Raw genomic sequence first — 18,150 nt, 5'->3', positions numbered from 1 at the left:
GATTTCTTGCCTTCAAAAAGAGCCAAGCTAGTTGTTTCCATTTGTTTTCAGTCTTTATGCTAAGCTAAGCTAACCAGCTGCTGGCTCCAACTACAGAGACGGCCTTTATCTGTAATATGTACCACGTTCTTTCCTTTGGGTTTGTTTTTATGCCTGGATGGACTTGCTTCAAATTACCCCCCTGAGGATCTCGGTAAGCAGAATATATATCCACTTAATTTTGATTGTCATTTATTTAAAAAAAAAAAAAAAGAAAAGCAAAACGATGTTCACTTAAAGATGAAGACAGAAACAACTGGAAGACGATTGCACGTCTAATAGTAAAGCAGCAGCACTTTGAGTCATCACGCAGCCGGTTGGTGACAGGGGTGTCAGCCAAATGAGGGGACTTTTACCGATGACTCACCTGAGTCAAGGCCGTCAGCCCGAGGGAGGCTGAGGAGCAAAGAGAGGATGGGGGGGGGGGGGGGATGTCTCATCTCGCAGATTCAGTTACACGACAGCAAAAATCAGCACAATGGACTCTATATACCTGAGGTCAAAAAGAAAAGCAACCTTTGGATCTTGGGTCCAAAATGCTGCAGGTCCTCAACAGAACCTCGGGCTGACTGAATGAATCTGACCCGGGATACGGTAACGTCTCATGTTGCCCCCCCCCCCCCCCACAACGAAAAATCCCCACCTGAGACAAAAACATTCGTCAAAGCCTCTCGTGTGAGAAGGGGATTCATGTGGCCTCTCCTCACTTTTCAAAAAGCAGAGACTTCCAGTTCAAACGTACGCAGTGACAGATGTGTGAGAGAATGACAGCTCGTCAAACAGTCTTTTACGAAACTCCTCTCATAAAGCCAAGAAGAGAGAAGTCCAACACTGTGACTTAATGTCCTTCTAACCCACTGACCTTTTGTGAGTTTGTTTAGTACATATCTAAATATGGATATGACTGCTGGAAAAGAAAACCCAGCTCTGTTATGGAAAACTACTCGGTGTTATAAAAAAAAAAAAAAAAATGGGGGAAGGAACCCCCCTAGTGGCCAAACGGGGGAATCGTCACACTGATCAAAGCAAGCAGATTTCTAATTGAAATAATATTTCAAAGGAGGGAGATGTTAAACATGACATTTGAATCTGTCTGCTGCCTTATTCTCTGAGGATCATTCATCATGTTTCTGACCTGATTCTGGTTTGACCTTTATTTCAGCATCCAGCCACAGTTCATTAAAATCTACTCGACTGCATTTGATGTGTTAATAGCTTGTTTGTTTCCCACGTGCTCCTCCAGCGGGTTCTCCTGGGGATAAAATTAAAATTATTTTTATTTTTCACAGCTGGTGTTTGTGGTTATTAGCTGACGGGAAACTAAAAGGCGAAAGCCGCAGAGTCTTTTGTTCTCAGATCCGTGCACGGAGACAGATCACATCAATTCAAAGATGCAGCAAGCTGTGGGGGAGTCAAAGGACTCTTTCATCCCACTGCCATGACCACCGATGCGTCCGCTCCGTCATATCCCCCTCCCACGTGTAGCTCCGCCTCTCTCAGCACGGTTCACTTTACAGGCTGACCCTCCACGGCGGTCGATGGGACCAACAGAAGAGCAGCTTCCAACAATAAGACAAATCCAGATCTCATTTTCCTCCCTGTGTTATGAATATGATATCAATTAAACAAAGAAGCTGTATTTTATATAAAGACAAGACGCGAGATGAAAAAGAGACAAACAAGGACAATCTTCTGCTACTGAGTGAATATGGTGGTTTTTCTTGAGTGAACTTTGCACTGTGCCCACAAACCTGCACATACATTAGTACATTTACTCATTTTCCACCCCGGAGGTCCGTGTTTTTGGATGAAGCTGCGTCTGTAATTAAAATCTGACGCCAGTTTTCAAAGCGTGACATATTTAATGAAAAAGCCTCCTAACATTACTGTGATTAAAATGGATGCTGCGTTTGTTCTCCTTCGTTTCTGTTGCATCAAATTTAGTCGAGCTGCAGTCGATAATTTTTGGAACAGGTTCAATGACGTTCGTGTCACTGACTCATTGTTATTAAGGCTGTTATTTACTTTCCAATTTACAATTTTGATAAGGCAGATAATGAGTTGCCCATTTTGGTTTGTCAAATCTCCCTCTGGTCTGGAGATAAAGATGAGGATATTTATTTTAATTTTACAAAGTTGTCCATTGTCCATTGAGGTTCAATTTATTCACATAGCTGAGCTCCACCCAAACCAGCCGAATAAGCTTCCTTTATGTGATTAATAACAAACTGATACTCTTCACACGCATTTTGTATCTCAAAAGCTTAAATTCAACAGCATGTGCATGCTTCTATCTCTATGTATTTCTTGACGTTTTCAATTGAAAGAGCTTAAAGGGTTAAGTGTAAATCTGAGGTACTTTTACTGGAATTATTTTCTTTTCATGCCACTTCATGTTTATACTCCTCCACAGTTCAAATTTTGTACTTCTTTTTTCTGAAAAACAAAACAAAACAAAAAACAGGTGGAAAACTCCATCTGCTGATGAAGACCGTGTGATGTGATTGAAAGCAGGTATTTAATGGACGTTGAGGTGAGAGTTGAGTCAGTTGCTGTTTCTAAATTGAAGAAAAAGCTTTGACTGTGTATTATTTTCTGTTTAATTAGTCATCCCCAGTGGCCATCAGACCTTCAGTGTTAATTTATTCTGTGGATATGATTCATCGGATATTTCACTATACAATCCCAAAGAGCACCAGCACTTTAATTTGAATACTTTAATGCCTGCAGGGAAATGTTTTGGCTTTGAGGTCATTCAGAGAATTATATTTTGTATCTTTCCATTCGTGGAAACTTTAAAATGATCCATCACAACATGTGGACACTATCATGACCAAGACTTCTCACCCCCCCCCCCCCCCCCCCCCCCCCCCCCCCCCCCCCCCCCCCCCCCCCCCCCCCCCCCCCCCCCCCCCCCCCCCCCCCCCGGTTAAATGAACACTGACAGTGTTGCTGTGAAGCAGCCAAGAGGTAAATAGGTTTTCTGAAGAATTTCATGGTGGGCAATTTCGTGCACTGGTGCTGGATTTTGTTTAAGAAGCCTGGGAAACTACCAGAAGCAAAGGTTGACATTTGCTTTTCAAACCAAACACTGTCTTCAGTGACTCGTTGCTGTCTTGTCTGCCTGTTTCCCCCCAAAGATATTCACGTATATAACAACTTGATACTGCTTTCTTGGTGGCTTTTACACTTACAGATACATTTCAGTTACATGGAACAACTTATGAGTAACTGATGAGTCACTGAATCACAATATAAAGGAAAGACTTATCATCTCCAATGTGTGATTCATGGTTACAGGAAGGGACATAGCGGCTTCTGGTGACCACAAGGAGAGATGGCTGATACAATAGAGTGAATCCCTAAAAACAACACCAATGTTTTAAAGTCTAAAGAAGTTGTGAGAAAACACGTTTTTTTTTTTTTTTTTCATCTTTCTAAAACATCACACCTGAACTTTTTTTTTACTCAGACTTGTCAGTGTCTTTCGAGCAGAGTGAGGCAAGAGGATATATAAAAAAAGAACAACAACAACAACAACAAAAAAGGCTGTGATAAAACCGGAAGGAAACTAGTGTGAGTATTTCACCAACACTTTGCAGTGGTCTTATGGTGGTGTATTTATCCGAGCATATACAGATGAAACATGTACACATGATTTAAGATCATACCAGTAATCTATCAGGTTTTAACTCAAATCCCGCAGACACCGCAGTGAAACATTCTGCTTTTACCTTCTACGTTTATGAAGGTCCATTAGTTTTTTTTTTTGCAACATCCATATTGTATGATATTATATAAGCAGAGGTTTTCAGTGTAATGCATCACAGGGGAATGCAAAGATTATGCAACCCTGCAAAAACCTGATAAAGAAACAGAATCCTATTAAACAGAAATTATGGAAGAAAATGGCTTCCAGGCATGTAGAAAACTTTGTTTAAAAATCTCCTCTATTTCAAAAATGCTAAGCAAAAGCATCAAATGTACAGAAGCCCTTCTGTATTCCCTCTTATTGTCTCTCTACAGCAACAACAGCTGAACATGTGAGAGTGCCTGAATTCCCTCGTGATCCAGCAGTCTATTAAATGGCACTAATTTTTGCATTTAGAGACAAATCCACAGACTCAAAAGGTGTCAAATGTCAGCCGTTTCCTCGCCCGCCTCATACCTCTGAACTGGGACAGTTCTTCTTAAAATACTGCGCTCCTCAGAGAAATGTGCCAGAACATTCAGTGTCTACATAACACCCAGGTTCCCTCCCGGCCTCCCCATATCCAATTTTTTTTATTTTTTTATTATTATTATGTACTTTCTGGCACTGCACTGTGCGAGACAAAGATGTAAGTCTTCACCCTATTTAAGATAGATTTGATCTGTTCTCAGATACTGGGCCTGTCAGGGCATCTCACACTGTTTGTCTGTAGTTTTACTGTATTCTCACCCCTATAAATTTAAAAGTTTGGATTTAATTCAATATTTAGTCTTACTATAGTTCAGTTTAGACCTTTGGTAAGTCATGTTATGTCTTTTTTACCCTCTAAATCTGCCACTAATACTCACTACTCCTTTGTTCATACCCTATCATATTATTTATTATATCAGGCGTTTTGGGGTGACGTGGCAGGAGCCAATCAGCGCCACGGAAAGGTCCTGCATCCGTCCGTCGTCTTGGGCAACGCCCGTGTAGTGGCTGTCACTTACCGTCATGTATTTCCAATGTAGATTAAACAATTTTTTAAAAATAGTAAAAAATAAAATAAACATTACATACGTATTTATTCAAATTTTGTGTAAACGTACGTAATGTCATAATATCTGCAGTCCTGGTCTTCAGTCCTGATTGGCTGAGTTACCCTCGAAAGCTCGTGCCACCCTTTGTCGCCTGGCAACCATGTTGTTTGGTTTCTGATTAGCAGATAACGGTTTACAGTAAAAAAAAAACAACAACAACAACAACAACAACAATTAAATCAAGTTTTTTTTCTACATCAGCTACAGATACAAATGTGTTATTTAAGGTAGTACTTTTAAGACACTCGCGTGTTTTGGTTTCATCTCTAAAGAATCACTCTGAGTGAGACGTAACGTTGCTACGTAACAGCTCCATCGTACCCATCCTGTCCACTACGCACATTTTCTGCGCAAACGCCGCCGTCCTGTCTTTTGTTCCCCATTCATGAAGCGACTTTGAGGAGCCCGGAGAGGTGTCGCCGTAAACTGTAACACCCTCCTCCTCCACCCTTCTCCACCCACCCTCCACAAAAAAAAAGGGGACTGCTGGCCCTTTAAAGGGTTACGCAGCAGGGCCAGCCGATGTAGGACGAGCCGACGACCGCGCGTCTGCCCGCCCGCCCGCTGCCATCCCCATCATGGCCTCCGCACAGCCGCCACCGACACCGCCGAGGATGAACCGACCAGCCAGCGGCCCTTCCCTTCCCGGAGCGGAGACGGACGTCAAGCCGAAGCAGAGGCACCGGTAGAGGCGAGCCTGCGCCGGGGGAGAGCCGCCTCACATCCCATGCCACCCCGGTCTCCTCCATGCCTTCGTCTAAAGCCAAGTACAGCTATTCGATAAAGAGGGGCGCGAACCCGGGAGGAGGCGACGGCGGCGGCGGCGGCGGAAACATGACAACGAACAGGGATTATTCTGTCAATCTGTCGGTGCAGCAAGTGCTGAGCCTTTGGGTGCAAGGCACGACGCTGCAGCACTTCACAGGTATGGAGGGAGAGGGGGATGGGGGGGGGGGATGAAAGGTGTCGTTATTTTGCTGTTTTCATGTGTTCACAGAGAAAAAAAAAAAAAAAAAAAGTCATCACCATCAGCATGGCATGCCCCCCCCCCCCCCACCCCACCAACCCCTCCCTCCCATCGGTAGAGTTGTGCAGCCTGAAACGGCCGCTGTCTCAGGCGCGTCCATTTTAAAGCAGAATAAACCTGGACGTGTGATATTTCTGCTCACATGCAGGATGGGCAGAGCTGGGGGAGGAGAGGGGAGGGGAGGAGAGGGCATCTGTGCCACCCCACACCCCTCCTGCCTCCACAGCCGGTGGATAGATGATGCTGCTGCACCCCCCCCCCCCTCCCCTCTGTTCACGGGTGCAGGGGTCAGTGGCTGGCATGAAAAATAATCACAGCATGCGGCTAATTAATCTTTCTGCTGTGTGAATGCGTAGTAAATGAGTGTTGTCCCTCCTTCATCCCTCCTCCTCCTCCTCCCTTTTGTCTTGCAGTCCAGTAATCAAGGGGCAATTAGAGGCAGCATCCTCCGAGCAGGGTGTCTGCCTGGGACGAGCAAGACTAGAAATAGTGAGGATGAAGTTTTAAACCCGTGTTTTTCTTAATGCACTTTTGAATGGTAGTTTGCGTGCGGGATGCTGTAGACGAGCGGCTGGAGCGTCACGATGGGCGGAAAGCTCGCTTGCACTCGGTGTGTCACTTGCGGATGCAGACGATAGTGCTCGAGCTGTAGATTCGGGCGAAGGCGATGCGCACCTCACGTTGTGAAAGGTCAAAATATGGTCAGTCAAGTTCTCGAGCTGAATTTTTGGGAACAAGAAAAAAAAAAAAAAGCCCTACGCGGGCACTTTTATCTTTTCCTCTGCAGGCGGGCTGAACTTCCTCAGCAGGAATTTGACACAACAAAATGTATATCTGGCATCAGTAAAAAAAAAAACAACTAGTGTCATTGTTTTCTTACTGCTAAAAAAAAATAGAAATAAATCTTGTGGTGGAACAAAAAGAAGGGTCTACACAGAAACAACAGGATTCGTCTGTTTGCATAAACACAAGATTACAGAAGTTGTTGAATTCCTCCTGAGAGCGAAGCAGAGCCGGACATGTGGCCATAGCCGAGTTGGCACAGACCCGAGAAACACATCAAGCCAGACCGAGGACAAGAAGAAGAAGAAGAAGAAGAAGAAAAAAAGAGGTAGTTAATGATGCTGACTCAGCAGGAAGCTGCAGCGCTTGTAGAAGTTTACAGAAGGCGAGCTGCTGCTGCAGCAGCGAGCGTTGAGAGCTGCGGGCGGCTGGCGCAGGACCGGGTTTGCAGAACTGCCACCGGACCCCGCGGTTCACCAGCCAGGTGAAAAACGCCCTCCTCTGACATTGGAGAAGGTCAGGGGGGGGGGGGGGGGGGGGGGAAGTGTGGGAGCCTCGAACAAGTGCAAGAGACTCCACAAAACAAATGTAAACTTCTAAGATACACCGAGCCCCCCTCTGGCCTTTCTTTCAGGCCCCCGGGGGTAAAGGGGGTGGGGGGGTGTGGAGTTGCTTAAACAAACGGACTTCCTGTTTATGAGATGTGAGATTCAGCAGTTTCACTTCAGCCAACTATGAAAAGAACATATTTAAATATGAGTAAGCAACAGCGGTGTGCAATAGGAAACAGATTTTTTTTATTTTTTTATTATGTGCACGCGTTCTTTATTTTGCACACTTTTGTGGCACCGCCCAGCCATATGTAAGAAAATTGATCGGCGAAACGTATTCGTGGGAACAATATCAACCTGGGTAACACGAGGAGGAGCCAATAGCCAGAAGAAATAACTTGGCCTGAGTCTGGGTGCTGAAACTCAACCAGGTGTGTATCTTGCCCACGTTCAGATCTGTAGTCGGTCTAATTGTGGCTAAATGGACCATTTCTCTGCCAAAATTCACGACACGAAATAACCCATTTTGCTGTCTTTCAGCTCGACGTTTTAGGTATTCATAAGAAAATGTTACGTTTCTGTTTAACTCGGCCGCTCATTATAACCCTGTTTTTTTTTAAACAAAAGCTGTTCAGCTCACGTAAAACTGCTGTAGGTCGCATCCCTTCTAGCAAAAAGCACATATAGAGCTGCTCGCTGGTGACTGTCTGACAGTTAAAGAGCCAGATGTTCTCCTCAGGAGTTAGCAGAGACCTAAATACAGCTTTAAAAAAAAAAAAAAAAAACTGTGAATGAGTTCAATTGATCAGTTTTGAATTATTTTTTTATTATTATTATTTTTTTTTAATGTTGCTTCCTGTATTGACACATTTGCCCTATTCCTTTTATTAGGCAATGATATGTCAACGTTGTGTTTGCAGCTTGATGCGGTGCCCCCTAGTGGCGAGAGAGAAAACCAACTCAATCAATTCAGAGTTTAATTTAGGGAGTTCAGTTTTTCATCCAGTCCAAACTTGGAACGACTTTGACACGACATTGTGACATCGCGTTAAATCAAGATGGAAACCGAAGGCACTAAATGTTATTGAGACACAGATTTATTCCACTAAAGACAGATTTCACTGACGTCGGCAGGCGTCGGGACTTTGACCGTCGGTGTTTGTGCTCAGCGACGGCGGGAAAAGAATTCAGTTGCTTTAATTAGTTATAAAAAATTTTTTTTTAAAAAGTACCTTTTAGTACAGTGTTGACATCCTCCATCACAAGTGGAAGTATTATTTCAGTAAAATGCAGTTAAAAGGATCAAAGTAAAAGCATTTATACTGTAGTGTAATGGATATTTATATATATATATATATATTGCATTAAATAGGATTTCACCGTCACTTAGCGGTTTGAAGTCCTTTATATGCAGTTCGGTATTTTAGCTTTGTGGTAGAAGAAACAGGTTTTGCTTCACCTTTCATATTTTTTTTTTGTTTTTTTTGTTTTTTTTGCCGCTTTTGTGACATATTTGGTGATATGGACCTCTTTAAGCCTCAAACGGTTATTTATTGAAACCGCCAGAGAAGTTTAGAGAGGAAAGGTTTCTTTGGTGGAACTGAAAAAAGGAGCCAAAACCATCCTGAAGCACCGGTGAAATCGTTAACAGTGAAATTTAAACACTTACAATGCGCTTATTATAAAATGAACGGAGAGGAGCAGAAGCATATAGAGTCGGAAAATGGAAATACCCGACGAGGGTTGGAGTCAGTGGCTGTCGTGTTTGTCTTCACCGCCGGGCGACGGAGCAGCCCGGGATGTTTCTGGGCGAATCCTCGGTCTCCGTGAACACAAACGCACATTATATGTTCATGTATAAATATGTTTTATTACAGAAAAGTCAAAAACAACTATAAATGTTGTAAATAAAAAAAATAAAAAAAATCGCTTTTCATTTTGAACGACAATTTTGAGAAAGGGAAAAAAAAAAAAAAAAAAGGGGAAGATCAGAAAAAAAAAAAAAATCAAGTTGCAGGGATTGTTTTTATTTTTTATTTATCATTCAGACAAAAACACATTTATTTAATTTATAAAAAAAAAACAACAACCACGTGAATATTTCCGCAGCCTCTGTTGGTGCTGTCGTTGGTCTCATCTCAGGATTCAAATGTACGCACACGGTGAAACTTCGTGGTTCAGTCAACTGTCACCAACCGGGAAACGGGTTCGGGTCAAAGGTCGCCGTCTGGTGGAAAAACCTCCACGAATGATTCGCCTGCGCTCCCTCGAGCTCGGGAACGTTCACAATCGACATCGCATCGACGACTCCGTCGTCACGGTGCAGATTTTGTCGTCGTTCGTTTAACGAGTCGAACCGGGCAAATGTTCCTTTTTTAGTGAAGTAAGTTTATTGGCGACGTCGTCTTGACGCGTCTGTGGTTTTTATTTCGCCGACACCGCAGACCGCGACGTCGGCGCTCCTCGTCTTCACCAAACCCCGCTGAGAGTAGGTCGGGTCGTCCCAGACGATCACGAACCTCGGATCGGTCTCCCCGTACTTCCTGTACGCCCTTCCCGCCCTCCCCGCCGTCTCTCCTGTCCCCCTCGTCCCGTCACACGCAGACCTTCCCTCTTCATCGTCTCGGCAGAAAGACGGCAGCGGGGTGTGACGGTGCGCGAAGACAAAGGGCCGTTGTGTCACGGCGCCGTCGCGTCCCTCTCCGCCCGGATCGATGACAACTCGCGGAACAACTGGGCTGAACGGAGACGGCGAAGAGCTCCCGCTCGGAGACGGTGAAGAGCTCCCGCTCGGAGCCTCCGGCGACGAGGAAAACGCTCGCGAGCAGAAGTCGGTCTTTCACGTGTTCACGCCACGCGACGATGTCCCGTCCCCCCTCCTCCCCTCCCCTCCCCTCCCCAACCACCCCGTTCGCGTCCCGTCCCGTCGTCCAAAACAAAGCCGGCTCGGTCCCTCGCTCTGGATCCCCGCGCCTTCGGGTCGCTCGTTTCTTCTCTTTCTTCTTGCGGCGGTCTCGCGGCCAGCTGGCTTCTTCTTCTGGCTCCCATGGTGCCGGTGGTTCGAAGAAAGGCCCCCTCGCTGGCACGGGCCGAACCTCCTCACACAATGTCGGCCTGTGGCGAGGAGAGGAAGAGGAGGAGGAGGAGGAGGAAGAGGAGAGGGATTCGGGATGCCGTTTGCTCTTATTGTCTCTTAATTTCCAGTGAGATGAGGTTATTAAGGCGGCGCGGCGCGGCGCGGCGCGGGCCCTGTAGGATGCTCGACGGGCTTCGGCCGAGATAACGTTCGCGGTCGATGGAAACTAATTAGATGATTTTTAACAGCAGTTTGGTAACTGAGCAATTTCAGCGTCTCCGGTGTTAAAAACTGAGAGAGCAGCAGCACAATGCAGCTGCTGCACCATGTTAACGGCTCCTTTTTTTTTTTTTTTTTTTTTTTAATCTCTGCGATCTCATCTTTTCACATCCGGCTCCGTTCAAAAAAAAAACAACAACAAAAAAAAAAAACTGCGATTTATAAAATGACGAATCCGCAGCGCCGGCCGAAGGCGCTCACGAAAGGCGGCCGTCGCCTGTCGCTTCGGACGAGGTTTTCCCATCTCCTGCTTTTAATGCGTCGCTCGTCGCGAATGTCGGTCGGGAGCGGCTCCGTACATCTTCGCCTCGGGTCCGTCGCCGCGGTCGGCCGCCTCCCCCGACGAGCCCCCGACGGCTCAGACGACGGCCGCTGCAGATTGAAATCCTCCCTCGCCTCCGTTAGACGTGCTTCTCCGGTGGCGTCTCGGCGGTTTGTGATCAAACACCTGTAATGTGCACATCTGTAATGTGCACATCTGTAGCGTGCACATCTGTAGTGTGCACATCTGTAGTGCACATCTGTAACGTGCACATCTGTAGCGTGCACATCTGTAATGTGCACATCTGTAAAACGGAAAAAAAAAAAAAAAAGTAAGAATACGAGGGGCGACCAAACAGTCGCGATGCACATCGCGGTGTTACGCTCTGTGCAGCGACAGGGGCGTCGGAAACTTTTTTGATCCGCCTTTTGTAAGTCGTCTCTGAGCCCCCCCCCCTTCCCGTCCCCCCCGCCGCTGGTAAAACCTTGACGATGTCATCAGGGATATTCAGGTCGGATCTTCAGCGCCACAGAGGACACTATACAAACCCGGGACTCGTTAATGAGAGAATCAAACATTTACATGCTAGAAATCGCCAGAAATGCTAAAAAAAAACAAAAACAAAACAACAACCTGTAAATATTCAACCTGCAGGACGGGAGCTGCGTTTGAGGGGTTGTTTTTTTTCAGGCCGTGTGTGACGGGTTGTCGTGTCTGTCTCCCCCGTCAGAGATGTGGTACTGGGTGTTCCTGTGGTGTCTCTTCTCCTCGCTCTTCGTCCACGGGGCGGTGGGGCTGCTCATGTTGGTCATGCTGCAGCGCCACAAGCGAGGCCGCCTCATCACCCTGGTGCTGGTCAGCGTGGGTTTCCTGGCCTCCCTCGCCGGCGGCGTCATCACCAGTAAGTCCGGTTACTCTTCCTTTTGTTTTCTGTTCCATCTTTTTTTTTTTTTTTTTTTTTTTTTTGTCTGTGTGCCTTTTCAGATTGACCGCAGCAGCGTTCAGCGAGCTGGAAGAAGACGGGAGGTGACGGGGGAGGTGGGGGAGGGTGGGGGTGGGGGGAGCTGCGTGTTACCTCCTGTCAACCAGAGGAAGACAGGAGCTGACAGACAACACGGAGGAAGGAGACGCGGGACATTTCAGACTTCATTTCTTCACCTTCCCGTTTTGTTTCCGCAGCTTCAGGAAGCGTCGGCGATGTTGTTTTTGTGCCTCTGTAGAAAAATCCAATTATGTGCCGACTGTAGGTTCTTTCAGAAAATGTACTCACCCCACGAAAAAAAGAACGAGCGAAAGCAGCGTGTGGGCCCACTGACTGCACTCACAGCTGTAACGAAAGCGGTACGACCACTCGGAGACAACATGAATAACCTTCATTATCTGGGAGATATCACTAAATTTCCATAGTTCTCCCTGGCAAATATAATATCAGAAAAATTAGTCAATTAAATGATTGTAATTAAACATGACCTCTTTTTTTTTTTTAAAGTTATATTATGTGCTGACAGAGTGAACAGGATTGACGGTAGCACACCGCTGCTGTTATCACAGACTGTTTTATCAGAACAGACGTCGTCTCCGGGTCCGAAGTCGTTCACAGCTTCGGTTTTCTTCACCGTGTGCCTGGACGCGATTCCTCGGCTTGGCGTTCGCTCAGCCGCCCCGAAGGGCCGACCGATCGGCGACCCGGTGTCTGTGGTTGAGCGAGCGCGTTCGCCCCGCCCCTCCCTCCCTGTAATTGGACAGTTTGATATTTAAAAAAAACAACAAATAAATAAAAGCGGAATAAACGCTCAGCGCGTTTGAATATAAAAGCGCAGCCCCGTTAAAAAAAAAAAAAAAACGATTAAAAAAAATAAATAAATAAATACGTTGGTGGACACCGTGTCTTCAGTAGTTGCGGTGGTGGCTGAGTGTTAAAATGAACCCGAGGTCGACACCCGGTAGGATGCAACGACTGTGAATGATTCCCTGCGGAGCCAGGCTCAGAGGTCCTTTAAAGGTGCAGTACCACTGCGGGCCACGAGGGGGGGAGGGGTGTCTCCAAAAATCCTCCGGCTGCATTAGAGCCCCATTCAAATGGCCTCAACTCCTCCCTGTACGTGTCCCACTGTTTTATAACAGACAAAACACGTGTTTTAAAAACAAACCCTGCAGAAATGTGGTAAAAACATGGAAGTATTCTGCAGTGATTAGATTTACTTGTTCAATGTTGCCTGCTCCCCGCTCACCTTTTTTTATTTTTTTTATTTGTCTTATTTTATTTATTTTTTTTGAAACCCATTCCCCGGTTGCGGATGCTGCAGGTGTTATTTAAGCCCGAGTGTGATCCCGGGGTCTGTAAATAGAGCTGATCACATCGTAGCGTACGGCAGCAGCTCTCCAGGGCTCGCCGGATGAATCACGCTGCATCGCAGATGCGAGCGCCCCCCCCCCAAAAAAAAAAAAAATAAATAGAAAGACACTTTATTATTAATGTGTAGCAATCAGGGAGAGCAGACTATTGACTGTGTGTACGCCGGCCCGGCTCAAAGCCAGCGGGTATGGAGAGAGCGGAGGCAGCAGTCTCAGCCGAGTAAAGGTCATGTAGCGTCGAGGAAAATGTCAACCTCCAAACCCCCCCCCCCCCCCGAATACTTCAAGTACGTTTCTGTAACATTAAACATTCATGAGTCACATTTAAAAGACTTGGTTTTTTTTTGTTTTTATAATGGGACGCATTTCTTTCTAAAACAGATGTGTGTTCAGATTTGATTGAGTTGATTCAGGGTGGTTTTTTTTGGTGTTTTTTTTTGGGGGGGGGGCACAAATTGCAGGGAAGAGTTTTAAAGTGCTTTAATGTCTTTTTATGAGCTGCGTGTGCTGACAGGCGGAACAAAAATAATTGTCTATAAATAATTGTCTTCCGTTGAGTTGGCGGCAGAAAATTGCATTTAATTTGATAAAAAGAGAATAAAGAGGGATCTTAATTAAAGAATACAAATTTGACACTTTTTTTTTTTTCTGGTTTTTTTCTTTACGAGAAATGGTAGAATTTTTTTTATTTTTTTATTTTTTTTAAATGGCAGAATTACAACTGCGCTGTTTTTACTAGAAACGTTTTAAAATGCTGCTAAATCTTTTCCGAATGCTGAATAACCATAAGTGTCCTAAATAAGGCAGGAAATTGCATGTTCACAGGGAGCCATCGGTCCTGATACCCAGGTGCCAGTTTATTAGGTACACTTAGCTAAAACTACTGCAGACTAATGAAACCGCCTGCAATAAATCCTTCTTTTATTTTAGGTTATTATAGTCTGATTAGAAATCCCCCCCCCCCCCAAAAAAAAAGTTGCTGTCTGTTTCCATGGCGACGGGCCAAACGGCACACCGTGAGGACGGGAGGTCGGCACAGTACGAGGCGGCGTGGGGACGCGCACGGGGGCTCCTCCATCTTCTAACATTCACACACAGAAGAATCCTTGTCTGCCGGCGGGACGCTGCGCTGATGGACGTGTTCGTCCTCTCGGCTCCTGACAGCGGTGACGGTGACAGTGACGGTGACGGTGACAGGCCGTGACAGACAGCTCTGTTTGCTCGGTGTGTATTAACGCTGCCAATGTGTGTGTGTGTGTGTGTTTGTTTTTTCTCCCTCAGGCGCGGCGGTGGCGGGCGTTTACCGCGTGGCCGGGAAGGACATGGCACCGCTGGAGGCTCTGGTGTTCGGCGTGGGCCAGACCACCTTCTCCGTCGTCATATCCTTCTCACGCATCCTCGCAACTCTGTGAGGGGGAAGAAAAAAAAAACACAAAAAAAACCCCAAACCCCTCTCGACGAGGTTGAACGACAGACGCCGACACGAGAGCGGATGAATCGAGCCAATCAGAGACTTCGAGCCCGCTCGCGGCGGCGGCCCGCGGCTTTTGTGGGTGGAGAGGAGGCAGAGATGCTCCGGACCTTTGGGGGCTGGATGCAGGACACAGCGCCCCCCAGTGTCTCTGCACTGTCACTGCCACAGTCACAGCTCAGAGGGAACTCGATGCGAGGCCGGTTGTCTTGGTGTCAGAGACTCATCCTCAGCTCCTGGACCTGAAAGCCATGTTTCTGCGTTACATCAGTCCTTCGTGCCAAAAGCCTTCTCTGGGACATCCAGACGCCTTCGTGGCCGCTGACTCTCGAAGGCTTTCTGTTGCACTCGTGGGGGAAGAGCGGGGAAAAAAAAAGAAAAAAACAAACAAACAAAAAAAAAAATCTATTTTTTTGAAATAGGGAAACAAAAGTGTCGACCTCGTAATCACGACGTGACGACCTGCTTCGGTGATCCGCACCAGAACAAAAGCGGGTCGACGATGGGTGTTTTCGGGAGTCGCGATCCCGACAGCAAAAACAGCTTCTCCGTCAGTATTCAACGGCCGCCTGGCGTCCAGGTCTACACGCAGATCATCGCCGTCATTCCCTTTTCCTGAAACGGCTGAAAAGCTGCAGCGTCCGACTCACGAGCGGGACGAAGCTTTTGAATTTTGCACTTTGTAAAAACGTTGGCTGAAATCAAGTGAAGAAGAAAACGCAAAAACATCAGCGCTGCGTTTGATCTGTCTCCACGAAATGTTGATTTACTGTGCGCCGACGGGAACTCCTGAGCGGCGTTAAGAGGAGAGTGACCAGTCTGATGTCTGTGCTGTAAATGTGAAGCTGGAAGGTCGCTTAGCTTAGCTTAGCATAAAGACTGGAAACAAGGGGAAACGGCTAGCCTGGCTCCGCCCGAAGGTCAAAAAAAAAAAAAAAAATTAACGAAGCATATTTAACGATCTAGTTCAGATTTTTTTTTTGTTTAAATCTATTCTTGATCAGTCCGAGATTAACGAGCGGACAATCTCCCCTCGCTCTGCTTTGCCGGCACACTTTTAGCTCCGCCCCTTTGTGAAACACGCAGATATCAGAGGACAGAAACTGGATTTATTGTGTGCCAACGGGATAAACCAGAGACTCTCACACTGAGCGCAAAAACGACAAACATTTGGTCGGCCAAATACCGCGGCTTCACGTTCAAATGAGGAGCCCACCCGTTCCACGCAGGTTCCACCCGTTCCACGCAGGTTCCACCCGTTTCCGGTCTTTATGCTAAGCTAAGCGAGCCACCACCACCTGACTCCGGCTTCACATTCACGTCAACCCGCTCGTCTCAACTCTCCGCAAAACTTTCTGCAACAAAAGCCGATCGGTGTTTTGCGTCGGAAGAGTCCTTTTGAAATCGGACGGAGTGCAGACGGGGGGAGGAGGGGTAGTTTTCCTCGAGCCGGTTGGATTTCAGGTTTTAAAAAGGACGGTGTTGTTTTTGCTGCTCGAGAATCGGCGCCGACGTGTTTCCGGACAAACTCTTTCCGTGTCTGCGAGTCCTGAAAGTGCAGCTCTGCTGTAGTGACGCCGGGATCGAGGCCTCCTCGGCCTCCTCGGCCCACCGCCGGTCGCTACCCTCGTCTGCACTGCTTACGAGTCCAAACTCCCCCCCCCCCCCTACCCCCGTGGAGAGACGTCCCTCTTCTCCCCTCGCACCGATTTCTGCTGCTCAGATCGCCGTTATTTTTCTATGGCTTCCCTCTTCCTCGCTGTTTTGTTTTATCAACCCGTGTTCCTTAAAGTTTAACTTTGCACGTTGCACTGAATTTAACCTGCCTTGTTTTTAGCGCGGCGTGCGACGATACCGCTCCGGTGTGATCCGACGTAAACGCGGTAATTACACGCAGACATCAGTGAAAACACGCTGAAACTGTGTGAAGAATGTGCTTGAAGCTACTGTATTTACTCTTCACTGATAGGCCCCTTAATTCTTCCCCAAACTTAACCCCGGCGGAGAGGAGTTAGGGTTGAAATGCCAAAGTATCACTCACATTTTTAGCTTTATTCATCCTTTATTTATTTTTAATTTTTTTTTAATTTAATTGACATTACAGACAGAATTGAGTTGTTTTATTTAGGTTTTTTTTTTTTAGGAACATTTGCACTTTGGTATCCAGATAGTTGATGTGAATTTGACAAAAAAAAGAGAAAAAAAAAAAAAGAAGAAGAAGCCTTTTTGTGACATTTAGTGTGTGTGTGTGTGTGTGTGTGTGTGTGTGTGTGTGTGTGTGTGTGTGTGTGTGTGTGTGTGTGTGTGTGTGTGTGTGTGTTTTGAGGTTTTTAATGGCTCTAAAAATAAATTATGTAATTGACTCAGCTCACCTTCAGTACCAGCTCAGCACACAGGGGGGCGATATTGCACTGAGAAGAAGCGGCAGCAGGAGCCTGAATGCCTGAAAGATGATTGTGGAATTAGGAAATGTTGAAAGTGCTTCGGTTTAACACAGATATGTGACAGAGAGAAGAAAAGGAAAAAAAAAAGGTTCGTGTGAAATTGACCATTTAGAAAAGTCACCTGAAGCTCTGCACATCGTCTGCACCGCCCGTTTGAATGTTTTCAGCTCAATTTTTCAGGGACCAAAAAAAAAGAAAAAGAAAATGTGAGTGTTTTCCGATGACTCACCTGCTGTCACGGCGGTGAAATCTCTGTGAAACCGTGTATGTGGGGCAGTTTCTGCATGTTTGTTTGTGCGCGTGACTCATAGGAGACGTTGTTGTTGTTGTTGTTGTTGTTTCCGTGTTCGGTGTCGATCTGTGCGGTTGTGTGCATGTGAGTAGTATAACAGGATTTATTTTCTCTCATCATGTTGGGGGCGACGGTGGGGGGGTGGGTGGAGGTGGAGGTGGGGTTCTTTTAAAGTGTCAAAAGGGGACGAGGACCTAATTGTGAGATGGTGTCACATTTATTTGAACTTGACTGGAGTTGTGTGGAGGAGTGCACGCATCCAGAGCTGTATATAGCCACAGTGTTCACACCCAGTGCGCCAAGATATCAGTCATGATGAATAGTGTTTTGCCCCCCCCCCCCTCACCCCCTCCCTCCCTCCCTCCTCCACCACCACCACCCACCTGCTCCAGGTTCCTTGATTCAGCAGTTGTGTGACCGTGAGTGCGCCGCAATATCTAAGGTGACACCCAGCGACTAACAATCCCCTGTAGACTTAAAACAAAATCAAAAAATACCATCTGCACTGCAGCCAGACGCCCGGCTCAATAATCCCGTCACTTTCACAGGCTCGCGACTGAAGGTGCCTATCAGTCTTAACTGTCGCCCAAATGCCACATACGCCCCCCCCCCCTCCACCACTCCCCCCATCCTACGGACACATCCCGCTGTGATTGGATGTGCAGTGCAGCTCAAGATAACGTGTGAATGGACTATTACGGACAATCCAACAAGAGACAATGTTGTACAAAAACCCAAAGTGGCACTTGTAGAATAATGTACATGATGTTCTTTTTTTAA

General features: G+C 46.5%; 1 protein-coding gene across 1 annotated transcript; it reads left to right on the top strand.

Annotated features, from left to right (window-relative positions):
- Window positions 1-5,196: 5,196 nt before the first annotated feature.
- Window positions 5,197-15,413, top strand: tmem170b (transmembrane protein 170B). The gene is made up of 3 exons (XM_069691612.1): window positions 5,197-5,755; window positions 11,539-11,709; window positions 14,445-15,413. The coding sequence occupies exons 1-3, from the start codon at window positions 5,578-5,580 to the stop codon at window positions 14,573-14,575; spliced, it is 480 nt and encodes a 159-aa protein (XP_069547713.1). The 5' UTR covers window positions 5,197-5,577; the 3' UTR covers window positions 14,576-15,413.
- The last annotated feature ends 2,737 nt before the right edge of the window (window positions 15,414-18,150 follow it).

Source organism: Brachyistius frenatus, unplaced genomic scaffold, assembly GCF_029030835.1.
Source record: "Brachyistius frenatus isolate BFR_SWC_R1_liver_20210118 unplaced genomic scaffold, ASM2903083v1 Contig_2, whole genome shotgun sequence".
Classification (NCBI taxonomy): Eukaryota; Metazoa; Chordata; class Actinopteri; family Embiotocidae; genus Brachyistius; species Brachyistius frenatus.
Note: the sequence above shows the minus strand (reverse complement) of the source record. Positions and strands in the feature narration are given on the sequence as shown.

What these genes read in the sequence shown, in the direction of transcription:
- tmem170b (XM_069691612.1), top strand. Translation starts at nt 5,578, where the DNA reads ATGCCTTCGTCTAAAGCCAAGTACAGCTATTCGATAAAGAGGGGCGCG. An exon ending in GACGCTGCAGCACTTCACAG is followed by an intron (nt 5,756 to 11,538) that starts GTATGGAGGGAG and finishes CTCCCCCGTCAG; the next exon opens with AGATGTGGTACTGGGTGTTC. An exon ending in CGCCGGCGGCGTCATCACCA is followed by an intron (nt 11,710 to 14,444) that starts GTAAGTCCGGTT and finishes TTTCTCCCTCAG; the next exon opens with GCGCGGCGGTGGCGGGCGTT.